General features: G+C 42.0%; 1 protein-coding gene across 11 annotated transcripts in view; it reads right to left on the bottom strand.

Moving 5' to 3' along the window:
* CELF2 (CUGBP Elav-like family member 2) overlaps positions 1–25,643 on the bottom strand; it is a 438,989-nt gene that overhangs the window by 101,345 nt on the left and 312,001 nt on the right. For all 11 annotated transcript variants that reach the window (XM_054016397.1, XM_054016390.1, XM_054016383.1 and 8 more), the window contains one exon: positions 6,880–6,962. In XM_054016397.1, coding sequence (XP_053872372.1) covers positions 6,880–6,962 — 83 coding nt within the window. The remainder of the gene's footprint in view (positions 1–6,879; positions 6,963–25,643) is intronic.

The raw sequence follows: 25,643 nt of genomic DNA, 5'->3' as shown, positions 1-25,643 counted from the left end.
TGTCCCCCACAACAGCATTTTACCACTTTGTTTTTAACACAGTCTTTGACGTAAACACACCATACAATATTCCAGCACATTTTCCTCGGAGGTATTGTCATGATTTGGACACAAAATAACGTTAGTTGCTGTCTAGTGGATACCCACTCGAGCGATGGTCTAGAACACAAACACAAGCTACTTTCAGTCATTAAGATCATTGACACTTGAATGAAAATATATAAGGCATCGCATACCTTGACATTCTACATGAAGCTGTAATCCCATTGAGGGTTTCTAGTTACAGTGAGAACCACTAGAGTGTTTTGTTTATGTCCACAAGTGGAATTACTACCTTCATTTATCTAAATTTTGGAGGTTTTTTTTTTTAAATCATGATTAAAAACATCTCTCTTCTCCTGCTTAATGTCTTATCTTCTCCCCAATCTCATCTCCTATATCTCAGGTTCTGTAGTCCTGAATCAATAATAAGGATGGACACATGCTTTTAAAAGATCATTACAGACTCCCAAGTATTATTCCTTTCCTTGCAAAGCTTCTTTTTGCCCTATAAGAGTATTTTCCACCCAGTGAAACAGGCACCTATTTTTGCTGTAACTGGTGAGGGGTGGAGGGGGGGTGTCCGGTGTGTATGACAGAGGTAGATCTGCTTGTAAGATTCTCTGGCAGATTGTAAATTCTACTCGCAAATTGTTCTCTCAGAAGAAAAGTTGCTTCCCCCACCCACCATGATTAGAGATGGTACATCTCTGAGATACAGTGGAGCAAGAGCTGGGATTGATTGCAGGCTGGTTTAATGCCACTCCTAATGACAACTTGTGAAGATTAGGAAGTTGTCAGAATCCGATATCAGCAAAGGCATGGGATTGCTTTGTGAAGTCAGTTTGAATTAATTAATGGGTAGCTTCCCTTTGATATCACTTTGATATTTGGCTGTAGCTGGATAAAAATCAACCACAAAGGAAACTTCATTGTGTTTATCATTGCTTAGGACTCTGTTTAGCCAACTGTTTTCTATATCCAGTGGTTGCCTTTTTAATTGTCCTGGCATTGTGCACGAGAAACAGGCTTTTCTTAATAAATGGAGTTGTGGTGACATGCTTTTCCATGACTGCTCCTCTCCACTGCTGAAAATACTTACAGCATGCATCCTGGGAGCAAAGTCATTAAGAGATTCCAGCAGCGCTGCACGTGAAACGATGTACAGCTCCAGAATAAGACAAACGCCAGACTCGGCATTCAAATATATCCTCGTATTTCTATGTAGTGATAATGAGACGCGCACATTGATAACATAGCATATTGCGCTGGATCCTCAGCGTGTGCAAAATGGAGTTGTTTACAACAGAGCTACACTGGTTTATGTGTACTGAAGATCTAGACCCATCACCAAAACACTGAACTAAGCAATATTAAGTTACGTCCCCCAGTTGTTCTGAAACCTCAGATCTCCAGAAGTACATCTAGCTATATCCTCGGTTATGTTTTTGGGATGGGCACCCACAACACAGCCTTCTTATAGCTGGCAGGCCAACGCTGACATTTCTTTCAGATTTTCCTTTATCTGAAGGTTTTGGATGTCTACAGAGACCATCCTATAAACAGGGTTGTACTGCAGACAGACCCTTTCATCCAGAAAAATCATAAAAAGGGCTTTATAGACGGCATATGACATACAAGGATCACTTGACTGCCACTGAAGTATAGCAGGGTCACCAAACTCTGGGTGGAATGTAGCAGTCGTTCAGCACTAGCAACATTACACAAAGGTTTTTAGCAGTGGAAGTGAAAATTAAATTCTCCTACTGAATTTGGAGTGGGACTATTTCAGTAGGCATGCCAGAATTACCCAAATTGTAATTTAAAGCAGGCGCTCGGATTAACACTCTTGCTTTTTTCAGAATGTGCTATCTTTAAAGTGGGACCTTTGATGACTACTAAGTGGGCATGATCTAGGTTTTACTTCTTAGCCAGTGTATGGCATCTTCAAACAGCACTGTGCTCCCTAGCAGCCTGCTGTAGCACTGGTTCATTACGGGTTCAGATGGGAGAGTGCCAGCTACTGAATCACTAACACTACTAACATGCAGCACCCTGGATTGCCCCTGGAGGTCTCCCTCACAAGTAATAATCGGACCGTATTTTATGAGATCTGATGAGTGTACAGGGCACAGTGTCACAGCCAACGACCATATAGGACAAGGGTGGGCAAACTTTTTGGCCCAAGGGCCACATGTGGGTATGGAAATTGTATGGCGGGCCATGAATGCTCATGAAACTGGGGGTTGGAGTGTGGGAGGGGGTGCAGACTCTGGGGTGGGGCCAGAAATTAGGAGTTCAGGGTGTGGGAAGGAGCTCAGGACTGGGGCAGGGGGTTGGGGTGCGGGGGGGGGGGTGAGGGCTCCAGATGGGGTTGTGGGCTCTGGGGTGGGACGGGGGGTGCAGGAGGGTGCTCTGGGCTGGGACCAAGGGGCTCAGAGGGCAGGAGGGGGATCAGGGCTAGGGCAGAGGGTTGGGGTGCAGGAGGCGGTCAGTGGTTCAGACTCCTGGCGGCGCTTACCTCAAGTGCTCCCCGAAGCAGCGGTATGTCCCTCCTCAGCTCCTACGCATAGGGGCAGCCAGGGAGCTCTGCATGCTGCCCCATCCACAGGTGCTGTCCCTGCAGTTCCTATTGGCTGCAGTTCATGGCCAATGGGAGCTGCAGTGGTGGCGCTAGGGGCACGGGCAGTGTGTGGAGCCCCTGGCTGCCCCTACACATAGAAGCCGGAGGAGGGACATACCGCTGCTTCCGTGAGCTGCGCGGAGCCATGGCATGGAGCAGGGCAAGTCCCAGACCCCGCTCCCCAGCGAGAGCTTGAGGGCCAGATTAAAACATCTGAAGGGCTGGATGTGGCCCCCAGGCCGGAGTTTGCCCACCCCGATATAGGAGATGGACATGATATAGGGGAACCCTTTGAAATAAGGCAAATTGCCTGGCAGACCTGGTCACAATGACAAAAGTGTGTTGCACATACAATATAAAACCCCATTTGCAGTCTGGGGTGTGGCTGTGACCACTAGACCATGCTTCCCAACCAGACCCCGAGTGGGGACCATTACAGGGCCTAACAGACACTGCTACCAAAAGTTCTCCAATCAGACATACAGGGACGCAGCATGCCTACAGTGGAGCACCTATAGGGACACTACTCGAAGGAAGAATGAGGTTTTCTACTTTTTTTTTTAAACCAACACTTCCACATAGAAATAAATAACTTAAAAGTAATTAGAATTTTATAAATTGCATCCACTATGGTCTCTCTCCATGAACTAGACTAGTTTGTGATATAATTTCTAATATAACATTCATTCAGAAGTTCAGATTCATTGTTTAGAAGACCCAAATACTATTAGTAATGTTGACATCAAGACAGAGTAAGCAACAGAGGAGTTTATCTGTTTTGCTGATATGCACAGTATATCAACTTCAGCTTGTATTCCCTTGACACTGTTTTTTGTTCTCCGTCAAGAGAAGATACTATCCTGTAAATGGTACCTAAATACCTAAAAACACAAGTTTATTTGGATGATAAAAACTCCATTATATGACAAGGATTTTCATAGCTAAAGGAAAAATGATACTAATCAAGAGTAGAAAGAAGCTATTGGATCCTGGCTTATGCTGAAAATGTTTGACACAATTATATATATATATATATATATATATATATATATATATATATATATATATATAAAAGCTTTTACATGATTGCATCCTCCTGAATATGATTAAAACCAGAAAAGCCTTGAGAAGTCAGCTGGTGCTATGTTCTTCTTCAGCTTCCTTTTTTGTTGTTGCTGTTAAAAAAAAGTCTTGGAATACATCATTAACTTATTAATTTCATAATACAAAGGAAATTTGGTTAAAATAGTGATGCTGCAACTTTAAATTACAGAACTAGCTTGGTATTTAATGAGAGATTTAGCACAGCGGGGTTTCTGTTAAATTAAGTTGTGCCTTCACATCACAGTGGGAAAACAGGTGTATATTGGTTTAGAATTATGGAAATGTTGACTAATTCCAAGGCTTGTAATCAAACAGCAAGGCACCCTGCAATATTTTCTTCCAAGAATCTGCATTAATCATTTATGTCTGGTCCCATTTTCTTCATGTCCACTAAAAGGCTGAAACTCAAAGGAATACATACAACATCAATTTTTTCATCTCTCTGCTAAGGATGAGGTTTATCAGCTAAAAACTATAATAAAAAGAGCGGAGTACAGCGCATTGCCAAGATAAGTTGAAATGGACAGTGGAACATACAGCAAATGAATGTAAAACAAAGCCCAAGCATTAAGAAGCTTTTCTGGTTTTCATATGGGGCCCAATACAAAACCCACTGAAGTTGATCCGAGTCTTTCCACTGTGGCCTTTGGATCAGGCCCTCATTTAGAGGATGAGACATAGGAATCACAAAAGCAATTCAATTAATCCAAGAACCTAGAGATCCTTTTGGTTGCAGGAGATGTCTTTTACTACTGAACCACACACAAACAAAATCTAGTATTACAATGAAGCAGGATGAGGACGATGTCAAGCACATACTGGTCCCAATTCTCCCCTGGTGCAAATCTAGTTTGGTGCCCAATGGCAATGGGAGATGGTTTCTGTTTGTGCAGAAAGAGATTAGGTGCATGTTCAGCCATGAAATCTGTATGCTGATTCCTTCACATTCTGTAGAACCTGCTCATGTAGCCTGATCCAAAGACACTGACATTAATGAGATTTTTTTCATAATCTTCAGTGGGGGCTAGATCCGGCCTGCAGTGAAACTGGGCTGGATCTCCAATTAAAGGGAAGTAGAATCCAATGTTCTCAGTATGCAAATTGCAGCTCCAGACACAGTGAATCTTACTGACTTACAATGAATTTGTTTTGTGAAAACACTGCTTCAGTGTAACAAGGTGCTACAACCTCTATAAAATATTAGCATGCAGTGGGTACAGAATATAGTAGAATAATATGTGCATTCAACACTGGTGATGGAGCTATTCTTGGATTATTCCATATTCATTTAAGAATTAGGTGCAACTTGAAAGTAAAATCCAGTCTTGCCCCAGCACTTAGAATCATGTGATTATGTGATAGTCTCACCTTTCATTTTTTGAAAAAAAGATAAGTTTCTAACACTAAAAACTGCAGAGAAAAACTTGGAAGCGTGACCCCTAAAGGTTGAAAAAGTAGAAGACAAAATTAAAAAAGAACCCAAAATCTATTGTTTGAAAAATGTTTGTGCTTTCTGAGCCAGTCTGATGTTCTTTGAATGCTTGGCAACACTAGTAAAAAGCAGTCCAGACAACAACCCCACAATGACTGGTTACAAAGAAGTGGGAGATGCAAACTGCAGCATTTGGCTACTGGCCCAAATAAGGAGTCGTGCAGAGCTGAACCACACATGAGGAGCTCCATTTAGGGCATATTCTGGGCTTCCTCAAAAGCTGGGAGTGCAACTTTGACAGCCCTTCTGTGGGCTGCACAGAGAGAAAAAGGGCTTGACGGGGCAGTCTTTGGAGTCCTAGAGATGTTATAACAAGCAACAAAGCTTTTCATTTATTTCCCTGCATCTGGGCTAGAACTTAGAGGACTTTCTAGTGCCCTCTCCCTCAGCAGCTTCCATTTAAAGGAGGATATCCATTCCGCTATTGCAGGACGTGTGCACATTTAGATCATCAGATTGGCTTAAATATTTAGCTGTGACACCCTGAGTAAGTTTTCCAGACCCGGAGAAGAGCTCTGTGTAAGCTTGTCTCTCTCACCACAGAAGTTTGTCCAATAAAAGATATTACCTCACCCATGTTGTTCGCTATAGTTCATTTTCCCTGGTAAATTCCATGACTCTCCCACCTGTACAAGGTGCACCAGCCAGATCCTTATTTTTCAAACACATGGAGTTGAATTCACATGCAGCACATGGGAGCTAAAGAAGATGTTTTTTGTCACGTATCTGCTAGATCAAGTGGTGTGGAACCTATACTTATCAACAAGAGCTATATTTTTACTGTGCCTTTTGTCTTCACTTCTGTTTGAAACCTTACACTGCAAACAGGTACTTGAGTTTTTTATTCCACATATGACCAATACTCAGCTGGATCCAACAGAATGATGTAAAATATTAAATTGACTGATTGTTTAACTCCAAAGATTTGTGGCTATCAAGTTACTACCTTGAAATGTGATGATGATGACTGTAATTTAGAATGTAAAGATTACTTATTACATATTACACACATAAGCAACTGATCACTAGTACAACTGTATCTATAACAACTGTCAGCGTAATGTGTTAGTGGTTACAGATTGCTGAAAAACAAAACAAAATGGGAGAACATTTTGAATACAATTACATTATAATATTTTCTAATGTACATCAGTACACAGCCATCAAAGTAACTGCTGCATATTGTTTAGAAACCATTATGCCTATGCTAGCTACATTTTGTCCTTTTCCACCCTTCCCCCTCAAAAAACAAAACAAAACCAGACACTTAGGAAAAAAAGAAATCCTGGTGTGTGAGGTTTTGTTTTCCTATTTGCCTTTCCTCCCCCCCCAAAAAATCTGAATCCACCTTACACTTCAGTAGCTGCTGCTACCCAGCAGGGATCACTATTATTTCCAGCCAGGGGACATTCTATATAAGAGCACTTTTCTTCCAAGCTAATGCCATCGCTATTAGATTGGCCAATTGGCATGGCTACTGAACGTGAACTATCAGGTCAGCAACCCTCCTTCGAAAAGACCAAAGTCATTTCTGGCTCTAAGAGCCTATAACTAGCATCTTCAGAAAAGCGGCTATTTTGTAGCCATAAAGTGATTAGGTTCAAAAAGAAAATGTACTCACCCCAGGTAAAGTTTTAATATTGTGCAGTGCATTCTGTGCCTCAAGTGCAGCTTTTCTTGTATAAAATGTTACGAAACAACAACCTAAAGAGAGAAATGAAAAGAAATTACCGACAATAGTTCGCAAGACTACAATAGGGGGAAAAAATGATTGAATGATGCATTATGAAGGCTGAAAATGTGAAGTATAATGAGACTGCATGAATGCCGTGAATCAAAGGGAACTTGTATTGTTTAAAATAAAATAATAAAAAGCCACCCCCACATGTTGTATCTGTAGCACGCCTAAACCCTTAGCAGGCTGTAACCACTTTGAAATTAAGTTAACCAAAATTCAAGCGACCCCATAGCGTATTTTGTATAGGGTCTCCATTAAAGTAAGCTTGTAAGCAGCTTGAAAGCTCAGAGCCGTAGAAATTTACCAAAGCAACCCAGCTAGAAAAGTGGGCTTAAAAAGCAGGACCTTACTGAAAGAGACATATACAGGAACTAAGCTTTTCTGGTAAACTACAATCATGCTTCCTAAGGAGAGTTGGGGGTGGGGCACTGTGAAACATGTGATTAGAAGTGCCTCAGTTTAGAGAAGGAATTCAGTGTGCCTTTTTAGGGACATTGGAGCCTGCTGCTATCTGTGAACGCTGTTTGACAGTCCTTTAGCTGTATCTTTTCCCAGTCTTAGGTACAGGAATGGATTTGTGGGAAAACGTGGCTTAAAACCACCACAGTTCCCTACCCTTTCCCAGGGCTGCGAGTTCTGTGCTGTGCCTCCAAAAGGCAAAGCACAGAATCTCATCCCTAGATTCAATTCCCAGCTCTGCCACAAAACTTCATGTGTGGCCATGAGCTAGCCAGGTAAGTGTTGTGCTTCAGCTCCTCAGCTGAATTTGGATCAGTTTATGTATATATCTTATAGGGATCCATGGCGGGAGGGGGGCTTACAAAATTCTTTGAGATACTAGGATGAAAGGTGCTACTAAAGTGCAAATCATTATTTGTTTAGATCAAAATGCTATATATTTTACTAGAGTTTCAGAAGAGCATCAGCTATACACAGGCAGTTGCAGAGGGCTCAGAATCCTTTGGGTGGTGAATGAGGACTAGGATGTTTACTGCATCATACCCCCTGCTGCTTACCAAGATGCTGTGACACCCAGTATTCCAGTTTCCATTCAGTCATTCAGCATAGACACAAGTGGTAAGCAGGATGTGGACAGAGACAGAACAGAATACTAGTACAGAATCTTAATTAGTCTAGAAGGAAGGTTGGAATCTTCAGAATACTTCCTCCTGCCACCTCTCCCTTGGTTCAAGCTGCAGATTGTGTTTTGAGTGCTCTCTGGGGCTTTGCAGTTGGGCCAGCTACAAATGTTACCTTTATAACAAGCAAAGGTAATCTTGTTCCCAGCCAGAATACATGGGGGACCTTATCCCCTAACACAGAAATGCACTCACAGGCAATACAATATACTCACACAGGCAGGTAATGCAGACTTATCACAGTCAGGAGAAACACCATTCACAAATGAATGCCAGCAGATCCCCTTAAAATTTCACAGTTTACAAAAGAGCCCATTTGGTAATGATTTCAGTCATTTGTGGGTCATTCAGCAGGATCGTTCAATCAGTCAGCAATTGATTGTTAGCCGCTTGTGCTTTTTATAGGAGTTCAGAGTTTTAAAATCTTCCACTGAGGGCAATCCTTGTGATTTCAGATTATTTTACTCCAGAATTAAACCTGTATTTGTGCCACCAGTCAATAATACAACATAGAAATGCAGCAATGACCCCCCCCTATTTTACCAGCCAATTTTACATCACACTGTCAATCAGAGCCTCTTGGGTTAATTTTATTTGTTTAATACCTGGGCTCTCGACCTGGGGGGGGGGGTGTGAACAGATGCCAGGCGGTTCATGATTTCTATGTTACTTCCCATGTTGCTAGACGAGAATGGGGCCCAGCTTAAATCCCAGGTGGAAGGGAAGGGAATCCTGGGGTTAGCCAAGTGGGACAGAGTGCTAGGAGCCTACAGCTGATCCAGCATTCTGGTCACTAGGGCTACATCTACACTGCAAAAAAACCTCCAAGCCTATGGCCATGAATCTCAGAGCCCCTGTCAACTGACTTGGGCTTGTGTTACAGGGCCAAAAATAGCACTGTAGATGTTCAGAGTCGGGCTGGAGCCTGCGATCCGAGACCCTCCCTGCTCATTGGGTTTTAGAGCCCAGGCTCCAGCCTGAACATCTACACTGCTATTTTTAAGCTCATTAGTGCAAGCCCAAGTCAGTTGACCTGGGCACTGAGACTTGCTGCCATGAGTCTTTTCTTGCAGTGTAGACATATTCCACCCCCTGGAGTGGATTTAACTGGGGAATGGATGCTCAGAGAGCAATCATCCCGTCAGCTGGGAACACTAAGGGCAGGAAGGCAGGCTGACGGGATGCAGGATCTCAGGACAGTGAGATCTTTCCCTCTCTCTCCCTGGAGGGTGGGTCATGGGGGAAATTTAGGCCATGTCTACACTAGTGAGCTTATAGTGGCTCAGCTGTGCTGCTGTAAGAGCGCTTGGGTAACCGCTCTAAGTTGATGGGAGAGAGCTCTCTTGTTGACATAATTAATCCACCCCCAATGAGCGGTGGTAGTTATGTCAGTGGGAGAGCCTCCCCCACCACTGACATAGTGCTATCCACGCTGGTGCTTCTGTTGGTGTAACTTATGTCGCTCAGAAGGGTGTTTTTTCGCACCCCTGAGCGACGTAAATTATACCAACAAAAGTGCTAGTTTAGACATAGCCTTACTTCCAATTGCATTTTGCCGCATAAAGTTGTACTGGGTGGAGGGGACCCGATCAACAACACACTGGGGCTTATCAACTCAAAAGTATCCAGTCTGTTTGTGGTGGGCCAAAGGGCAGAGAAGGGAGCCTATTACACCAGGTATGGAAAAGTTCGCAACCCTTCAGAGTAGCATACTTGGCATTGGCCCAAAGAGTTTGCATCTGAAAGATGGACACAGCAAGACAGGACATATTGGGAAATTATCATGGGCTTCATGAAAGACAAGTGTTTTTAAGGGTACCTGTAAGAGGAGAGGATAGTGACTTTGCGAACAAAAAATGGGAGAATATAGCAGCGTAAGAGGCAGCACAGAAATGCGTTAGGTAGGACGTCAGATTATATGGTCACAACGGTCCCTTCTGGCCTTAAAATTTGTGGATCTAAAAAGGTCCAAAGATGAAATGCTTCAATTACTTACATCTATTTAAACTCATTTATTTTTTTTTATTAAAAAAATCATCTCTAATGGACAACTGAGAAGAGTTGGTGGTAGTTTGGGCAGAACTACCTCAGCTGACAATGATTGGGTCTGAATAGATCTGCTAAGGAGGGTGGGGCTGAAGAGAAAAACAGATTGCCAAAAGTCCACACACTCCCAGAGGAAACTTTACACTTCAGCTTAGGGAATTTTCAAGAGGAGTTCACCGATAAGTGGCCCCAACTTGAACTGCTGTAGTTCCACAGAGCAGACCTGGATTTGAACATGATTTCAGTGTAAAATTCCTGCATCTCAATGGTACATGAAGGATTGTACCTCAGTACCTAGCTCTGAAGTCAGCTCAGAGTCATGTGTGTTACCTGCAGATATCTAGGGAGGGATTAGACCTATCTAAAAGCAAGAGGGCACTTTGTAAGCCCCTCAAACTGAAACCCTCTGCATCCCAAGTAACTGGAAGCCTGAATGAAAATCCCTCAGGTTAGGGCAACTGTCAAGGTAAGTCCATTCTGGGGCTTGGCAACCTGGAAAGTATCTGATGTGGAAGGTACCATGACTGTCTACTACAGACCAACATTTAAGTAGTTTAACTCTGAGGAAAATCCAGGTGGATTGCATCTTCTTGATTGTAGAGAAACCGAACAATTGCTAATACATGAAAAATAAAAAGAATACTTTCACTACTTTGGTGCAACAGCTGTCTGAGCTCTATTGGGAATAGCTTTTACAGTAACACACGCACTATTGTTTACATACCAAGAAGAGACATTGAATGGAGCACAAAAGTCAACCTTCCCATGTCTGTAATGCCCTGGCTGTGGTGCCAGATGTTTTAACGAACAAAACAAAACTGCCATCACACCAGAAAGAGTACGATGGCAAACAACGAAATAGCCGAGAAATGGAGGACAAAAACTGAGAGAGGAAGCATCTCTATTTCCCCAAACTTCTGAGGGTGAAATGTTCAGATAAGTGCTCCAAAGTATGCAACACCAACACCTCAGCCTCATCAAAACAGGGTCTTATGTCAGATGCTTTTTCTTTTTCTTTAAAAGCAAATTTAGTGCTAGAAAAAGACCTCAAGGACCCCAGTTTCTAGGAGTGATAAGGTGGTTCATTCTCCATGACATACTCAATCTCTGGCCTTCGCTGAGGCTGCCAAAGGCACCAACTAGTGCCAATGGTGGAGGCTCTCTGTTTATTAGTAGGGATCTGCTCAGTGAGATTGGAGGGAAACACCTTTCTGCAAATCTAGGTAAACAGGACACCAGCGGAGTATATGGATTTATGTTGTAATGGCTGCATCTTCTGCATTTTTAAATGATAGTTTAAAAGTTTCAGAATATGCAAAATATAGAAAAAAAAAAAGACAGATCCCTAAAATCATAGGGCAAAGATTGGAAAGATTTTGCTGTTTTTCTGTTTGTTTGTTTAACAGCGAAACAAATGCAACTTTCTTCATGCACATTGTTACAGCAGCCAATTCAGAGCCCCAGTCTGGGATTTTCAAAAGCATCTAAGTAGCTTACTCGGCTAACTTTCAGTGAGACTTGTGCGCCTATGTCTGTTAGATACCTTTGAGAATCCCACCTGCACTCCAGTATGTGAAGAAAAAGATGCAGATCTGCTCGAAGATGCCACCAAAGGAGTGGGGGCTTCACTGGACTGCAAGTATCTCAGCAGATGTCCATGGAACATAGTTCAGGGTGATTTTTCAATCACTTCATTATTTTATCACTTTCTCCCAAATCAAACAAAGGCAAATTGCTCAGTGAGGACTATTTACAGGCCTAGTTTCAAACAGCTGAGTAGCCTGGCCTCCTTCACAAAGGAACTGTTTGGAGTTGTGTCTGACATCTTTCACGGCTTCCTTTAATGGCACTGTAATCTATGCAAGAGGCTTAATCACTATAGCGCGACAGGTGATCTCATGACATCTCTTTGCTACGGCAGCTGAAACTCTCTAGGAAAACAGTGCTGCTGGCCCTTTACCATGCACGGACAATCAGTGCAGCTTGGAAGCTGAAAATGACGCCCTTACAGTGTGGAAGTATTGGTGGGAACGAGACTCTAACACACTCAGGCTAACATTACAAACACCATAGTGGCCCAGCTGCAACTATGCTGCTGTAGTGTAGACGTTTCCTCCGCGAGCGGAAGGGGTTTTTCCATTGATGTAGTTTATTGCTGCCTCTCAAAGAGGTGAGTTAGGTCGACGGAAGAAATATTTTGTCAACCTAGCTGCATTTACACTGAGGGGGTTAAGTCAACCTATGGAGCTCAGGGTGCAACGTTTTTCACAGCCTTAAGTAACATTGCTAGGTCAATCTAATTTTTAAGAGTAGACCAGACCTAAGTAAATTCAGGAGTCCATCACTGCACTTGCTGGACCACTCTATGGCTCGATCTGAGTTACAAAAACCATGCATCGGATAGCTCCCTATACTGCGACCAGGGGTGCAGCATTGCAAAGAATAACTCACGTGGTGGAAGTTCCCAATCCAACATCTAGAGCGCAGTTTACAACACCTACCCTCCCTTGATACTGAGGTCATCCTCTGGTAACAGAATCTGGACATCAACCCCTGACATTTGCGCACAAAAGAGAATCACTACACCAGGAATTACATGCTCAAGTGAGGATGGAAATGTCTGTTTAGCTTTTGGTGTGAAAATGCTCTTTTAAGCTCTTGTTTATTCTTCCCCTTTAAACTGAGTTCATAGTTGCCATTCCATGGTTAATGGGGAGCTATGCCTGTGCAAGAAGAAGGGAAGATAACCCTTAGTTTTTGGCTGGAATTGCAAAATCTGTTTTCTTACAAGGGCTCTGTTGTAATGATTTGGCTCAGAGAAAACTAGTGCAGATTTTCCAGGCCCAAACAACTTTTTGGGTTAAAAGGGAAAAAAAATAGAAAAACAACAACATATTTCTTGGACTGATTTTTGAGCTTTTATAGTTTTGAACTGTCCAAAATTGTCAATTTGGAGCTTCACTGTGTTGTGAATATTATCACCTGCTGCCAGCATCTGAACCCTAGCCATAGGATATAGGAATACAAGCGCTTATCAGTGTGTCTTCAAAGCCTGCAAAAACTTAAAAGTATGAAATCTGCTTTACCTTCTAGACTAATAAAATAAACACTTCAAAACAGCTATAATGATTATCTGATGATTGAACTCTGTATTCTTTTAGCAAGTAACGGAATCCTAGCAGACGAATTCAATTCAAGATACATTCACATTCAGGACATCAACAAAGTCATCATGTTGTGAATTGAAAATTCCTTTAAAGACTGTGTTTGAATTCTAAGGGGCTACAGATCTAGGGACGGAAGGCCCTGGAAGGCTAAATGAGTGAAGTCCTGCTATATTTCTCTCTTTCTGTGAATGAAGCTCACTTTTGTAAGTGAATTAGCAAGCAGAACAGGTGCTGGCTTCACGCAAGCTTGGAATCTCAATGGGGACACTGGCTTCTTGTCAATCCGGCACAGTTCAAGCTAGATTAAGTCAAAGGAGGGTTTTCTCCAGGAGTTCTGATCTTGATTTCTGACTTCACCTCCCACCACACATTTTAAATATTACATTATGATTTAAAGGGGCTGCATTTATAGGGGTCTCTTGAATTCCAGCTGTTCCTCTGAAGAGTGTAATCGTGCTTCGTGAACCTCGAACAACTTCCTGAGCAGCATGACTTTCAACCAAACACACCATGACCCGCACTTTCATTTTCCAAAAGGCAATTAAGATATCAAAAAATCTTTCCATTAAAGCCACAGAGAAGACCTATTGCTACAGTAATTTAGGTATGTGCTTTGAGAACAGCAACTTTCAACTGCATTAGATGGGAGTTGGGTGGGTGGGTGGGTGGGGGAGTTATAAGGAGGCACTGCATTTATATTGTAATATGGATTATTATGCAGTTAAACTAAATTCTAGAGATGATGCCATTCCAATATTCTGAGAGATGCATGTATAACGCCGACAGACCCCCAGTCGTCGCGGGGTAGGATTGAACCTACGGCTTCTGGAGCTTAGTGCATGAGCCTCTACTACATGAGCTAAAAGCCAATGGCCTGTTAGCTAAGACTGTGTAGGAGCAGACTCATTTTATCTCTCTCTCTTTAAGTGGTCTCAGTGCCACTAGATGGGACAGAACACCACACCTAGTAGGCGTGTGGGTTACACGTGCAAGCCTTGGAGAGTTGCTTTGGTTACTTAATACTGTACCTCTAACCATGCCATACTGAACATAGGGCTTGGCTACACTCGGGACTTCACAGCGCTGCTGGGACAGCGCTGTGAAGCGCGAGTGTAGTCGCGCCGCCAGTGCTGTGAGAGAGCTCTCGCAGCGCTGTATGTACTCCACCTCTCCGAGGGGAATAACTTGCAGCGGTGCGAGCGAGCGTGCAGTGCAGCGGGCACTGATTACACTGGTGCTTTACAGCGCTGTACTCGCTGCGCTCAGGGGGGTGTTTTTTCACACCCCTGAGTGCAGCAAGTTGCAGCGCTGTACAGCACCAGTGTAGCCAAAGCCATAGAGGCATATAAGCGAGGGCTGAAAGGGAAAGATCGGTGATAGAAGCAAAGACCTGCACAGGAAAAAAAAAAAAACACATTCGGAAGGTGAAATCAAGCTGCGTCTCTGCCGTCACTTAACAGAAAAGGAAAAAAGGAAAGGTCATGGATGCATTATCGCATTATCCCTTAGTACCATGCTATTGCTCTATAATACATTGAGTAACTTGTGTGTAAGATGAGGCCTTTCATTTCAGGGGCAATCAAACAGATAGAATTGCCATATCCTGCAGAAATCAACCCTTTAACGATACCATATTCCAATTAGCTCAGTTTTATAGAGTTCGATATAATTGGCACCCTGATGGAAACCGTATTACCAATCCGGCCACCAGCCAAGAAGCAGAAAAGCCACTCACACTCAATTGTAATGGCAGCAGATTTTACAGTGCTGCCATTTATAATGTTAACATGCTATCTGGAGATGGGGAGTGCTACTATTCCAGCCAGGATGCATCAAATTCAACACTTGTGCTTTCTCTGCTCCCTTTTTTCTTCTGCTTATAACGTCCAGGATAGCGATGCCCTGAACACCCCTTAGCACATTACAGGACCAGTGCGCCTGGCCTGTAACAGCCTTGTAAATAGCCAGTGAAAAACAATCCCATGAAGCTCAATTTTTTTCTCTCCATTATGACTGCATTTCTGTTAATTGGCCACAAGTCCTAGTTTCCTGTCATCCTTCAGCTGCACTGGGGAGTTCTTTTGGAGGAGCCATTCCTGTACCCTTGTGAATACAAATGCTCTCTAAATGTCCTCTGCCTGGAAAATTGAGGTCTTTTTTTGACCTAGATTAAATCTGCTGCATTTTCAAGCCTTTTGGGAAAGCAACTAAGAACTAATGTGCACTGGTTCATGGGCCACAACACTTCCCCATCCATTATTATGTAAATTCTGACTAAAGTGCGACGCAGATGGAAAAGATATCAAGGACAAAATTGCTGGAATCTGCGTTTTTCTTGCTTTCTGAAATAAGCCTCTTACATTAAACAATTTTAAATGTCTAATGGCTGCAAAAGAAACGAAGGAATTTTAATGTAAATTTTTCATATAGGACAATCATTGCTTTTAGCAGATTCTTGAACTTTCTTGTGGTATGCATAATGAATAGAAAGTTTATGGCCAGTATGCTCGTGCAGCAAGACACCAGGGGTTGCTGTGGGAAGAAAGGGGGAAAGTTTGATTAGATTCAATTTCTGCAACTTGAAAATAACATTTGACATTCGCAGTGGATGGTAATAAGTAAACAAAAGGTTCAGAATTAGATTTTGGATATTGCCAGGCAGGGTGATAAATGCAGCTGTATGGGGACAGTTATCAACTTAAAGGAAAAAAAACAGATTGATAACAGCAGTTTCATGTAATTAATAACTATTCCAAGACTGAAGGCAGCCATCCACTTCCCCATGGGATGTGATCTTAGCAGCACTGTTTGCGGACAGGAGGCTTCCAAGGGGAAAAATAAAACCACACAAAGTGCGGCAGCAGTGTTGATAATTCAGTAGGCAGCTCTCTACCCTCGAGTCAGTGCAGAACCACTGCCCCTGCCCACTGTTAGGAGACAGAATGCTGCTGGAAGCATTCCATGCATAGGCAATGCGGCTCACCCAAGCTACTACCCTCTCAAATTCCTCCTAGAGACGCGCTGCTTTTGCGACACTTGCAGAAAGCGAGTCAATAATATTAATTGTTAAAAATCCAAATAATTTCCTCCAGTGAATATTGTCTAGTTTGTGTCTGTCCTGTTCAGAATTCTAGCTCTTTGAGGCAAAGAATACTGGTAATTTGGGTCTTAGCACTAAAAACGTCATCAGTGCTTGTAACAGAGAGGAATAATGATCTAGTGATTAAGCCATTGGGCAGGGAATGAGGAGATCTAGGTTTGAGTCCCAACTCTGCCATGGGCAGCCCATGTGATTTTGGGAAAGTCTCTTAATTCTTCTGTGCTTCATTTCCCCATGTGTAAAAATGGGGACAATCATATTTTATTTCTCCCATATTGTATCTGACTTCCTTATTTAGATTGTAAGCTGTTAGAGGCAGGGACTGTCTTTTATTACATGTATGTACAATATGTAGCACAATGAGCCCCTGTTCTCGCTCAAGGCATCTGTGTGCTAGTATAATACAAATAATATTATATAAACACATCATCTTTTGAAGGAGATATAAAACGGAGGCACTGAGCACTGCGGTTATTAAGTATTATATTTCTCTTATTTGTCCTCTCTTTTTCCTTTGTTTCACCCAATGAAATTAATAGGCAGCAAGGACATACTTCTTCACACAAGATACAGCCAACCTCTGGAACCCGTTGCCAAGGGATATTGTATAACTGGGTTAAAAAAAGAACTAGATAAGGTCAGAGAAGATAGGTTCATCAATGGCTATTAGCCAAGGTGGCCAGGGACTATGGGTCTCAAACATGGGTCCACAGAACTCTTAGGAGCTAGGAAGCTCCAACCTGCCACCTGCTAATAGTTGCTAGGGCAGAAGCTGAAACTATATAGTCCTGGAACCTGACAGACAGCATACTGGGCATCCTGATTGGTCTATCGCTCCTATATAGACCCAACACAGGAACAGGAAGTTGTCCATGCAACTGGGATCCATCCTGCTCTGGACTGTGTGCTTCCTGTTCCCCTGGCTTCACTTCCTGGTATCTTGACCCTGCCTGCCTCCTCCTGCTTGACTCTCAGTTTGCCCTCTGTCCTGTCTTGGATTTTGACCTCCCTGACCTGGCCTGCTTTGACCATTAGGTCAGACCACCCATGTCCTGGTTGTGACAGCATGTCCCAAAGCCTCTGACTGCCAGATGCTGGCAGTGGATCACTTGATAATTGCCATGTTCTGTTTATTCCCTCTAAAGCATCTAGCATTGGTCACTGTCAGAAGACAGGATACTGGGCTAAATGGACCATTGGTCTGACTCGGTATGGCCACTCTCATGTTCTCTTTTCTTCTGTCACATCCTCACTCCCAGGCCTCACACTGTGTCCCACCAGTACTGCCATTCCCCTTTCTCTCTAATAGGAGGTCACCTATTCAAGGTTCCCTTTCTATCTGCCCCAGGTAAGAAGTTGGGGGATTCTGTCTCTGAAATGAGTTAAAACCTTCTCAGCCCCTCTGCAGTCACCCTCAGAGGTCGCAAACCTGCCCCCTGCTAAATAAGTCTCTGGAAACTACAGGGAAACTAAGATTCAGAGTTCAAAATGTTTGAAAAATGAAACACTCCCTATTATCAATCAGTTCCTAAAATAGGTGTGGGGTAAAACTGTATCTTAATTCAATTCTCGTGAAAAGGGCCTAATCAAACGGTCTAGTAGCTGGTTCCCTCTTAAGTCTCCTTTAAAATAGCTGGCACTGGTCCATATCCAAAGTTCTATCTGATAAAGCAAATGATTAGAGGTATTGGAGATAAAATGATCTCAACCCTGTCCTCAAATTTTAAATGGGTAAGAAGCCCGTCTCACTGGTATGGAATTGCGTGTGGAATGTGAACACCTAGTGGGCCACTTTTGGTTAGCAGAACTCATGCTGTGGGGTGACCCAAATGTTAAGTATCAGCATTGAGAGCCTTAACCTATCAGACCCATAGACACACAGTAGTACTGAATGGAACTCCAGAGCACAGATCATAGAACTTCAGAATTCCCATGTTTGCTTTCTCCCACCTTAATGCTCTTAGGAGATAAAGGTAAGTCAGAGAAATGCCTGCTGCTTCTCGCTCACAACACCTCCAGACCGTTGATTTGTTTGATGACCCCACAATTCATAACAGAGTTCACTGTGGTCCCGGAGAAGCTGGTGCACAGTCCCAAATACCAGCTCAGCAGTGGGACAATTCTGGAGCGAGAAATACTCTGACTTAGAGCTGGGTGAAATTTTTCAGCTTAAAGTTTTTTTAGACAAAAATGCAGATTAACTGACGAAATTTTGTGAATTTGTGTCACTTTCATCAAATTGTTGGCGAAAAGAGCACAAAACAAATATCCAAAACAGTCAAAACATTTCGTTTCTACATTTTCAAACTGAAACATTTTGATTTTCTGATTCAAATGGCATTACTTCAATTTTATTTATAGCAGTCAAAATCTAAATGGAATGTTTAGTTTTATGCCAAACAAAAACCTAATGTTTGACCAGAAATTATTATTATTATTTTTTTTTTACTTTTCAGTTTGCCACTTTTTAAAAATAAAAATTCCTTCCAGGTCAAATAACAATTAATTTTCCTTCCCAATTTTTCAGAACGGCCAATAAACTAGAAAAGCCAGTTATTCGCACAGCTCTACTCTGAATATCACACATGCTGTAAAATAATCCTTGAATTCCTTCCCAGGAAGTTGCAAGGGGGCAAAATCAAAACCAAAAATAAAAAACTTCTATTTCAGAACTCAACCCTCCAATCCTTGACTATCCAGACAGCATGTAGCAGTTTGCAAATATACTGTCGCTATGAAAAACCTATGCATGTGTATTGGAATCTAATTTCTCTGGGGAAATAAGAACCAGGACATTTAGCATGCTAGTCAAAGATGCCTCACTAAACAAATATGACTTCTTTAGAGATATCTTGCTAACTCATTTAACTTTAATTGACAACATCAGGGATTTAACTGCTAAATTTGGTATGTTTTGTCATTGTATTGTATTGCCAGAGTGTCAGAACTGGTTCTCTCAAGAACTCTCTCAATAACTTGTTAATTTTATAGAAAGGGGAAAAAATAGCATTTGAATTCGCCCTCTCTGAGAGACTAAAACAGATCCAATATAACCTTAAAGTGTTCTATCTTGTCAAGCAAGCAAGGATCCAGAAGTCCGTGTTACACCCCGTTTTCAGAATTACGTTCAGAGGTTTGTGAATTAAAGGGTTGGAATTAATACACATTTCATTTAGTTACAGGTTTCTACAACACTGTCATATCCACTACAATATGGGACTTAGTTTAGATCCCAAATTCAGGCTTAGAAGTGCCTAAGTATGAAGACCATACAATTGCAGGCCACCTGCTTCCCATCACTGCACTGACAGTTCTGGAGCCTGGGCTTGCCTTCCGCAGAAAGCAGGCTTCAGAAGGAGGCCAGATCTAGCAGCATAAAGTGGTTAAGGAGACAAAATAAGGAGAGAAATAGACAGAGTGACACAAAAAAGTCAGAAGAAGAGCAGGGAAACAGTGCTGGAAATAAACAAACACTACCTTTTTGGAGCCTGCTCCTTACAAACAGTGTGAAGAAGATTAGTGCACCGGTTAAGGCACTAGTTTAGGATTTGGGAGACCGGGGTTTAATTCTGCCACAGGCTCTTTGTGTGACCTTGCACCATTCACTTATGGCCAAATTTTAGAGGTATTTAGGCATCTGAAGATGCCGATAGGTGCCCCATGGGAGTTAGATGTCTAGGTGCTTCTGAAAATCCTAGTAGGTGCTATCTATGTCTTTAGGTTTCTAAATACATTTAAAAACTGCCCATTAGCCTCTCTATTCCTTTGTACAATGTCAATAATGGCACTTTCCTGAGTCACAGAGGTGTGGTGAGGATAAATACATTAATGATTGTGAGGTGCCCATATACTAGAGTAATGGGGGTCAGATAATGTACTGTAGATAGAAAGATCATCATCACTATCTGAAAACTGTGCTTCTGCCTGAGAAAACACAAGCCCTGCAGAATTCCTCCAAAAGTTTGCATGTAGGAAGAGGAGGGATTTAATAGAACAAATACAGACCAGCTTCCAGGGCAACAGAAAGGGAAAAAAAGCCCAGGGGGAAAATAGTTCCTTCCATTGCCCTCAGCTTTGGCCAATGTACCACAATGATAAGTACTACCCCCCCCACACACACACACACTATTGCCCTCAGAGCCAGTTAAGGGGCCTTATCCTAAGCTGGTTAATCGAGCGACAAAGATTTACATCAGTGTGGTTGTGACCCAATATTTGTTATATACCCACTTCAATTAGCTGATCCTCATTTATTTGAGAATCCTTCTTCTTCAAAATGAGTTGAGGTTCCCCTATCTCTCAATTTATACTAAGAACTTCACCTCTCTCTGAACGTATGTTATGCTCCCTGTTCCATTTGCACAAATAAAACCAAACTGAAAAGTTACATTTATTCTTAACTTCAGTGATATAAACTCTCCCGTGTCTTTTGTTGATTTCAAGACATCTGCAGTTTCACTCTAGGAGGGTCATAGCATATGTCAAATCTATCCCTCTGTACTTGCACCTTCAAGCAACATTCGATCTAAAAAGATTCATTTCCCCCTAACTTGGTACCAGGGACACATTTATTCCTCTATTAAATCTTAAAACCAAAAACCCAAACAAAACAAAAATACCAAAACCTTTCCTGCTGGCTCTTGAAGCTTTCTACGTGGTTGGAACAGTTCTATGCAGATGGAGATGCAACATCATGGAACCTTTGAACGTTAAAGACCACTCTTTGCTTTGAGTTCTTGATGGTGCCCAAAGTCTTTCAAAGCAATAGAGTCTGCCTTTGGAAGCTTCAAATGGGGGAGGGAGGAGCAACTGAGTTGGAAAGAAGGGAGGGAAGAAGCCATTGTTAGGAAAACTCTGCAATAGATTTTTTTTTTATTGCTTGACGCTCCTGAAAAAAACAACAACTGAGTGATGTATCTGAAGAAGCATATTCAGCACTCAAGTGTTTTCCTAATTAATTGTCTAGATGAGTACTAAAATAAATGCAGCAGCAGCAAAGATAAACAAAACACTTTAGCAATAAAACCGTATATTTGTACATGCACACAAAAATAAATGGCAGTGCCTTATAAGGACTTGGTTTGGGAACAAAGAGCACAGAATCTTGAAGGCAGTGGTCAGTACTTGCCAGATGAAGCCCAACATGTTCGCTAGGCATTTGGTGATAGACTTTTGGCCCAACACATCTCAGGTGTTTTTCCAGCATCCCAGCTGTTGAGGCACCCCAGTTTTAAAAAGCGCAGGCAGATTAGCAGTGTAAAAACTGTTTTAATTAAAAAGTAGCAGCAGCTATTTCACACTGCCCCAGCAGCTAAGCCGGAGGAAGGACAGCATCAAGGAAGTTAACTCAAACTCAGTTTGCTTTTTATTTTCATTTGATGACTCAACTAATGTAAAATTGATGAAGTCAGATACTTGTGCACATAATACACACTGCTGAACAGATAGAAAGCCAAGATAATTCATGGAGTCTTGTGCTCGTGGTTGGGAAACGAACTAATAAAGCTGATAGTATAAATACCAGAGGGAAGTAATATTATCTTACTAATACACCTCTACCCCGATATAACAGTGACCCGATATAACACGAATTTGGATATAACGCGGTAAAGCAGCGCTCCGGGGGGGTGGGGCTGCGCACCCCGGCGGATCAAAGCAAGTTCGATATAACGTGGTAAGATTTTTTGGCTCCCGAGGACGGTGTTATATCGAGGTAGAGGTGTATATGAAAATAGTTTTTACAGAATCATAAAAATTAGAAATGGAAAAAGACAACAAAATCATCCAGTTCACTTCTCCCTGACAGCACAGATAGATTTGTACTTTTGAGTATAATTTTCCAAAGTTTTATCTAGTCTGGTTTAACATTTCCCAGTGTTGAGGTTTTCACCACTTCCCTTGGGAGACAATTCCACAATCTATTAGATTTCAGTGCTAGGAAATTGTTCCTGGTATTCAGGTTAAATTGTCCTTTGCTTAATTTCAACTCATTATTCATAGTTATACTGTACTGAACCACCCTGAATGCTACTATTTTGAAATTTCAATTTAAATGAGCATTTAATCACAGAGTTATATCAAAATTGCCTGTCAGGGTTCTTAAATTATTGATGATCTTTTTCTTGCAACAGGCAACCATGCAGAATTTGGAAACTTGTCTAGAAAAAAAAAAAAAAGAGGCTAAAAATGGATGCACCATATTGTATATGGGAAACGAATGTTCTAGGGGTGGAGAGATCATCTATCAGTTCAAGGTCCTTAACTAATACCAGACCCGACCAATCCAAGCTCAAGACAGTAAATGATATATAGGCCCTGCTGCACTCTAAGCCTTTGTATCTGATACTTGGCACCACTAATCAGATCAAGATATAAAATAAAGCTATGGCAGTCTGTTTCCAAGTTATGACAAGAGAAGTATTTGGCAAGAGACGACAAAGCTGTATGAAATGACTGGCACCTTATCAAGACAGGAAGAGAAAGAGGTAAGAGAATGATTGGCAACTTAATCAGGGAGAGAAAGACAAACAGAGAAAGGGAACAAAATGAGTGCCTAAACAGTTCTGTATTGGCTCCTGCTGGTTGTCAAAGGTGGCCTTGACTAGGCAGTGGCAGGAGGGCTTACACTGAAGCACGTCTGCGTAGCTGATGAAACTATTCAGCGTTCCTTGGCATCAACGGCATGAGGATCCTGAATATGTCTAATCACTTGCAGTATAGCATGATTTTCTACAGCATTCTGCCTGGGTCACTGGGGCAGCTGCAGGAATGAATCCAATGAGATGTCACAGATGTGCTTGTGTGAGTTTGTTTCACTACCAAAAATTTAGAGAGCTTTTGAAGAAGGTCTGTGCTCCTGAGGCAGAGGAGATAGAAAACACAAAAAAGCTCCTTTTACAGGATTTTTCCCTGTCTGATTTTTTTTTTGGGGGGGAGGGGGGAGGCCGATGAAGGGGTGTTTGCTTGTCTCACTGTCCATTTCCCAGGAAGAACAACACAAACAATTGCACTATTTTGCTAACAATATACCTTACTAAACTTACTAGCAAATTATGATTTTCATGTATACAGAATCTCTGGTCTGAGGACCTCAAAATGTTATAGAAATGTTTATATCTCAAAACATCCACGCAAAGTATGTAAATATGATGGGATCACCGTCACTGACGGAAAAACTGAGACCCACAAGGGTTAGAGTCCAGATTTTCAAATGAGCTCAGCGGCTCCCACTGGGAACACGCAGGGTTGAGCACTTTCACAAATCTGTCTGTAGATTCATACTATGAGTCAGCAGCAGAACTAGGAATACAACCCAGAGATCTGAAGTCCCTCACTCTATCGCGTAAGACTCTGCTTGTGCAAGGGATGAGAGACAGGGTTCTAGCAGGACTGGGACCTAAGACTTGGCTATGCTAAGTCTCGAGAAAGCAAAGTTTAAGGACATCTCCAAGCCAGGCAAAGCCCTCAGTGTGAATGCAGCATTTCCCCTGGGAGTGAAATTGTTTTAGCAATTGCATAATGCAGGCTTTCACTATATTGTATATCACAAGCTCTGATACACAGAGATAACTAAGCAATTACACGTCAACCGTTTTACATTTGATTGTCTTAAAATAATGGATGAAAGAGGTTTTCATGTGCAAAAGCAGGCCTCAGATTAGTCCTGCAGGGTTATCAAAAATGTGGAACTAAATATCAAATGAGCCCAGTTTAAGGTGATGAAACAATTGTGACCTCTGACACAGACTGATTTACAATACAAGGCTTGATACACAATAGGTTAAAATCCAGTCAGTCAGTTTTTTCATATTAAAATGGAGAGACATTTTCACAGATCACCCACAATCATTTTTTCCAAAGATTAAGATTCAACAGTAACTCGTAAAAAACGTTGTTAGTAGCTCTGTCGGAATAACATTTTACATTGGAAGGTATCCCCTACAGAAATTAATTACAGCCCCCAGAAAAAACAGACCAGTAAGCATTACACATTATGCTTTAGGGAATGGTCTCCACTGGCTGGGCTGTGGGTGGATAAGGAATAGTTTCCATCTCTAATTTCTATGACTTGCTATTGAAATTAATTGTGGGGGTTAACTAATTTACCTTATTGGTTCTCTTGCTTGTATGTGTAGAATAGAGATTTTTGGATACCATGAAGACTAATTTGAGGAGATCTACAATTTCCCCCTCTTTATTTTATGACAGCTGCTCCTGGGGAATTCCATTTGGCAAGATAATTTGTCCCAAATAGATAATTTGCCCTACTCTTATGGGGTTGAGATTGAAATGGCAACACAGCAGCCTTCTGTTGCTCAGGCCACTATGACAACATTCTGTGTGTTTCAGTAACTCTCTACATACTGACTCTCTGTTCTGAAGCTACTGGACAAATTCTGCTTTCAGTTACACCTGCGTAACTCTGTTGAGGCTGGTGGAGTTACTCTGGATTTACACTGGTGCAGAATTTGCCCCACCGATGACAGCACTAGGGCAGACTATTGAAATGTATGGGTTAACAGGATACAGCAAAAGGAACAAGATGAAGCCATTGACAAGACATTATTCCTTTCATTGGGCCTTCTTTTATGCAACACACATGAACAATGGAGTTTTAAATGAAAGTTCTGTTTTGCCATACTTAAGGGTATTAATATTTAGTATGACTGCATCTGTGAATGAAGACATTCAAAAAGCCATTATGTTTTCAACTTAGGTTAATAACAAGGCTATTTTTCCACCCACTCTTTGGCACAGCTGTAATGTTCTTGGCCTCAAGTGGGAGGCAATGTGGAACAAGGATTAGGAAGATAAATGATATGCAACATACAGTGCCAGTTCACATAAAATATGACCAGATTGGAAATGACTGTTCAGTGTCTCAGTGATTACATGACCACTTTTTTCCTTCCAGAGAACATACAGTATGCTGAGCTTCTCACTGCCAATAAAGCTTAGTGCATAGCACCTGGGTAATGACAAATTAATTTTTGAGCTAAGCCTGCTGAGGGGTCAGCCAAAAACTTAAGCAGAGTTTATCCCCTGTACTGTTTTACGCGACGGAAAGTGTAGCCCTGTCATTTATCAACATTAGCACGGAGTGTGGGTTACAAAACTATTAGGAAATAAATGGAGGCAAAAAAACACCCAATGAGATGCCAAAACCGCACGTGCTTACAGTGCAGCGAAAACATA

Source organism: Malaclemys terrapin, chromosome 1, assembly GCF_027887155.1.
Source record: "Malaclemys terrapin pileata isolate rMalTer1 chromosome 1, rMalTer1.hap1, whole genome shotgun sequence".
Classification (NCBI taxonomy): domain Eukaryota; kingdom Metazoa; phylum Chordata; order Testudines; family Emydidae; genus Malaclemys; species Malaclemys terrapin.
This window is presented reverse-complemented; position numbering and strand designations above follow the sequence as displayed.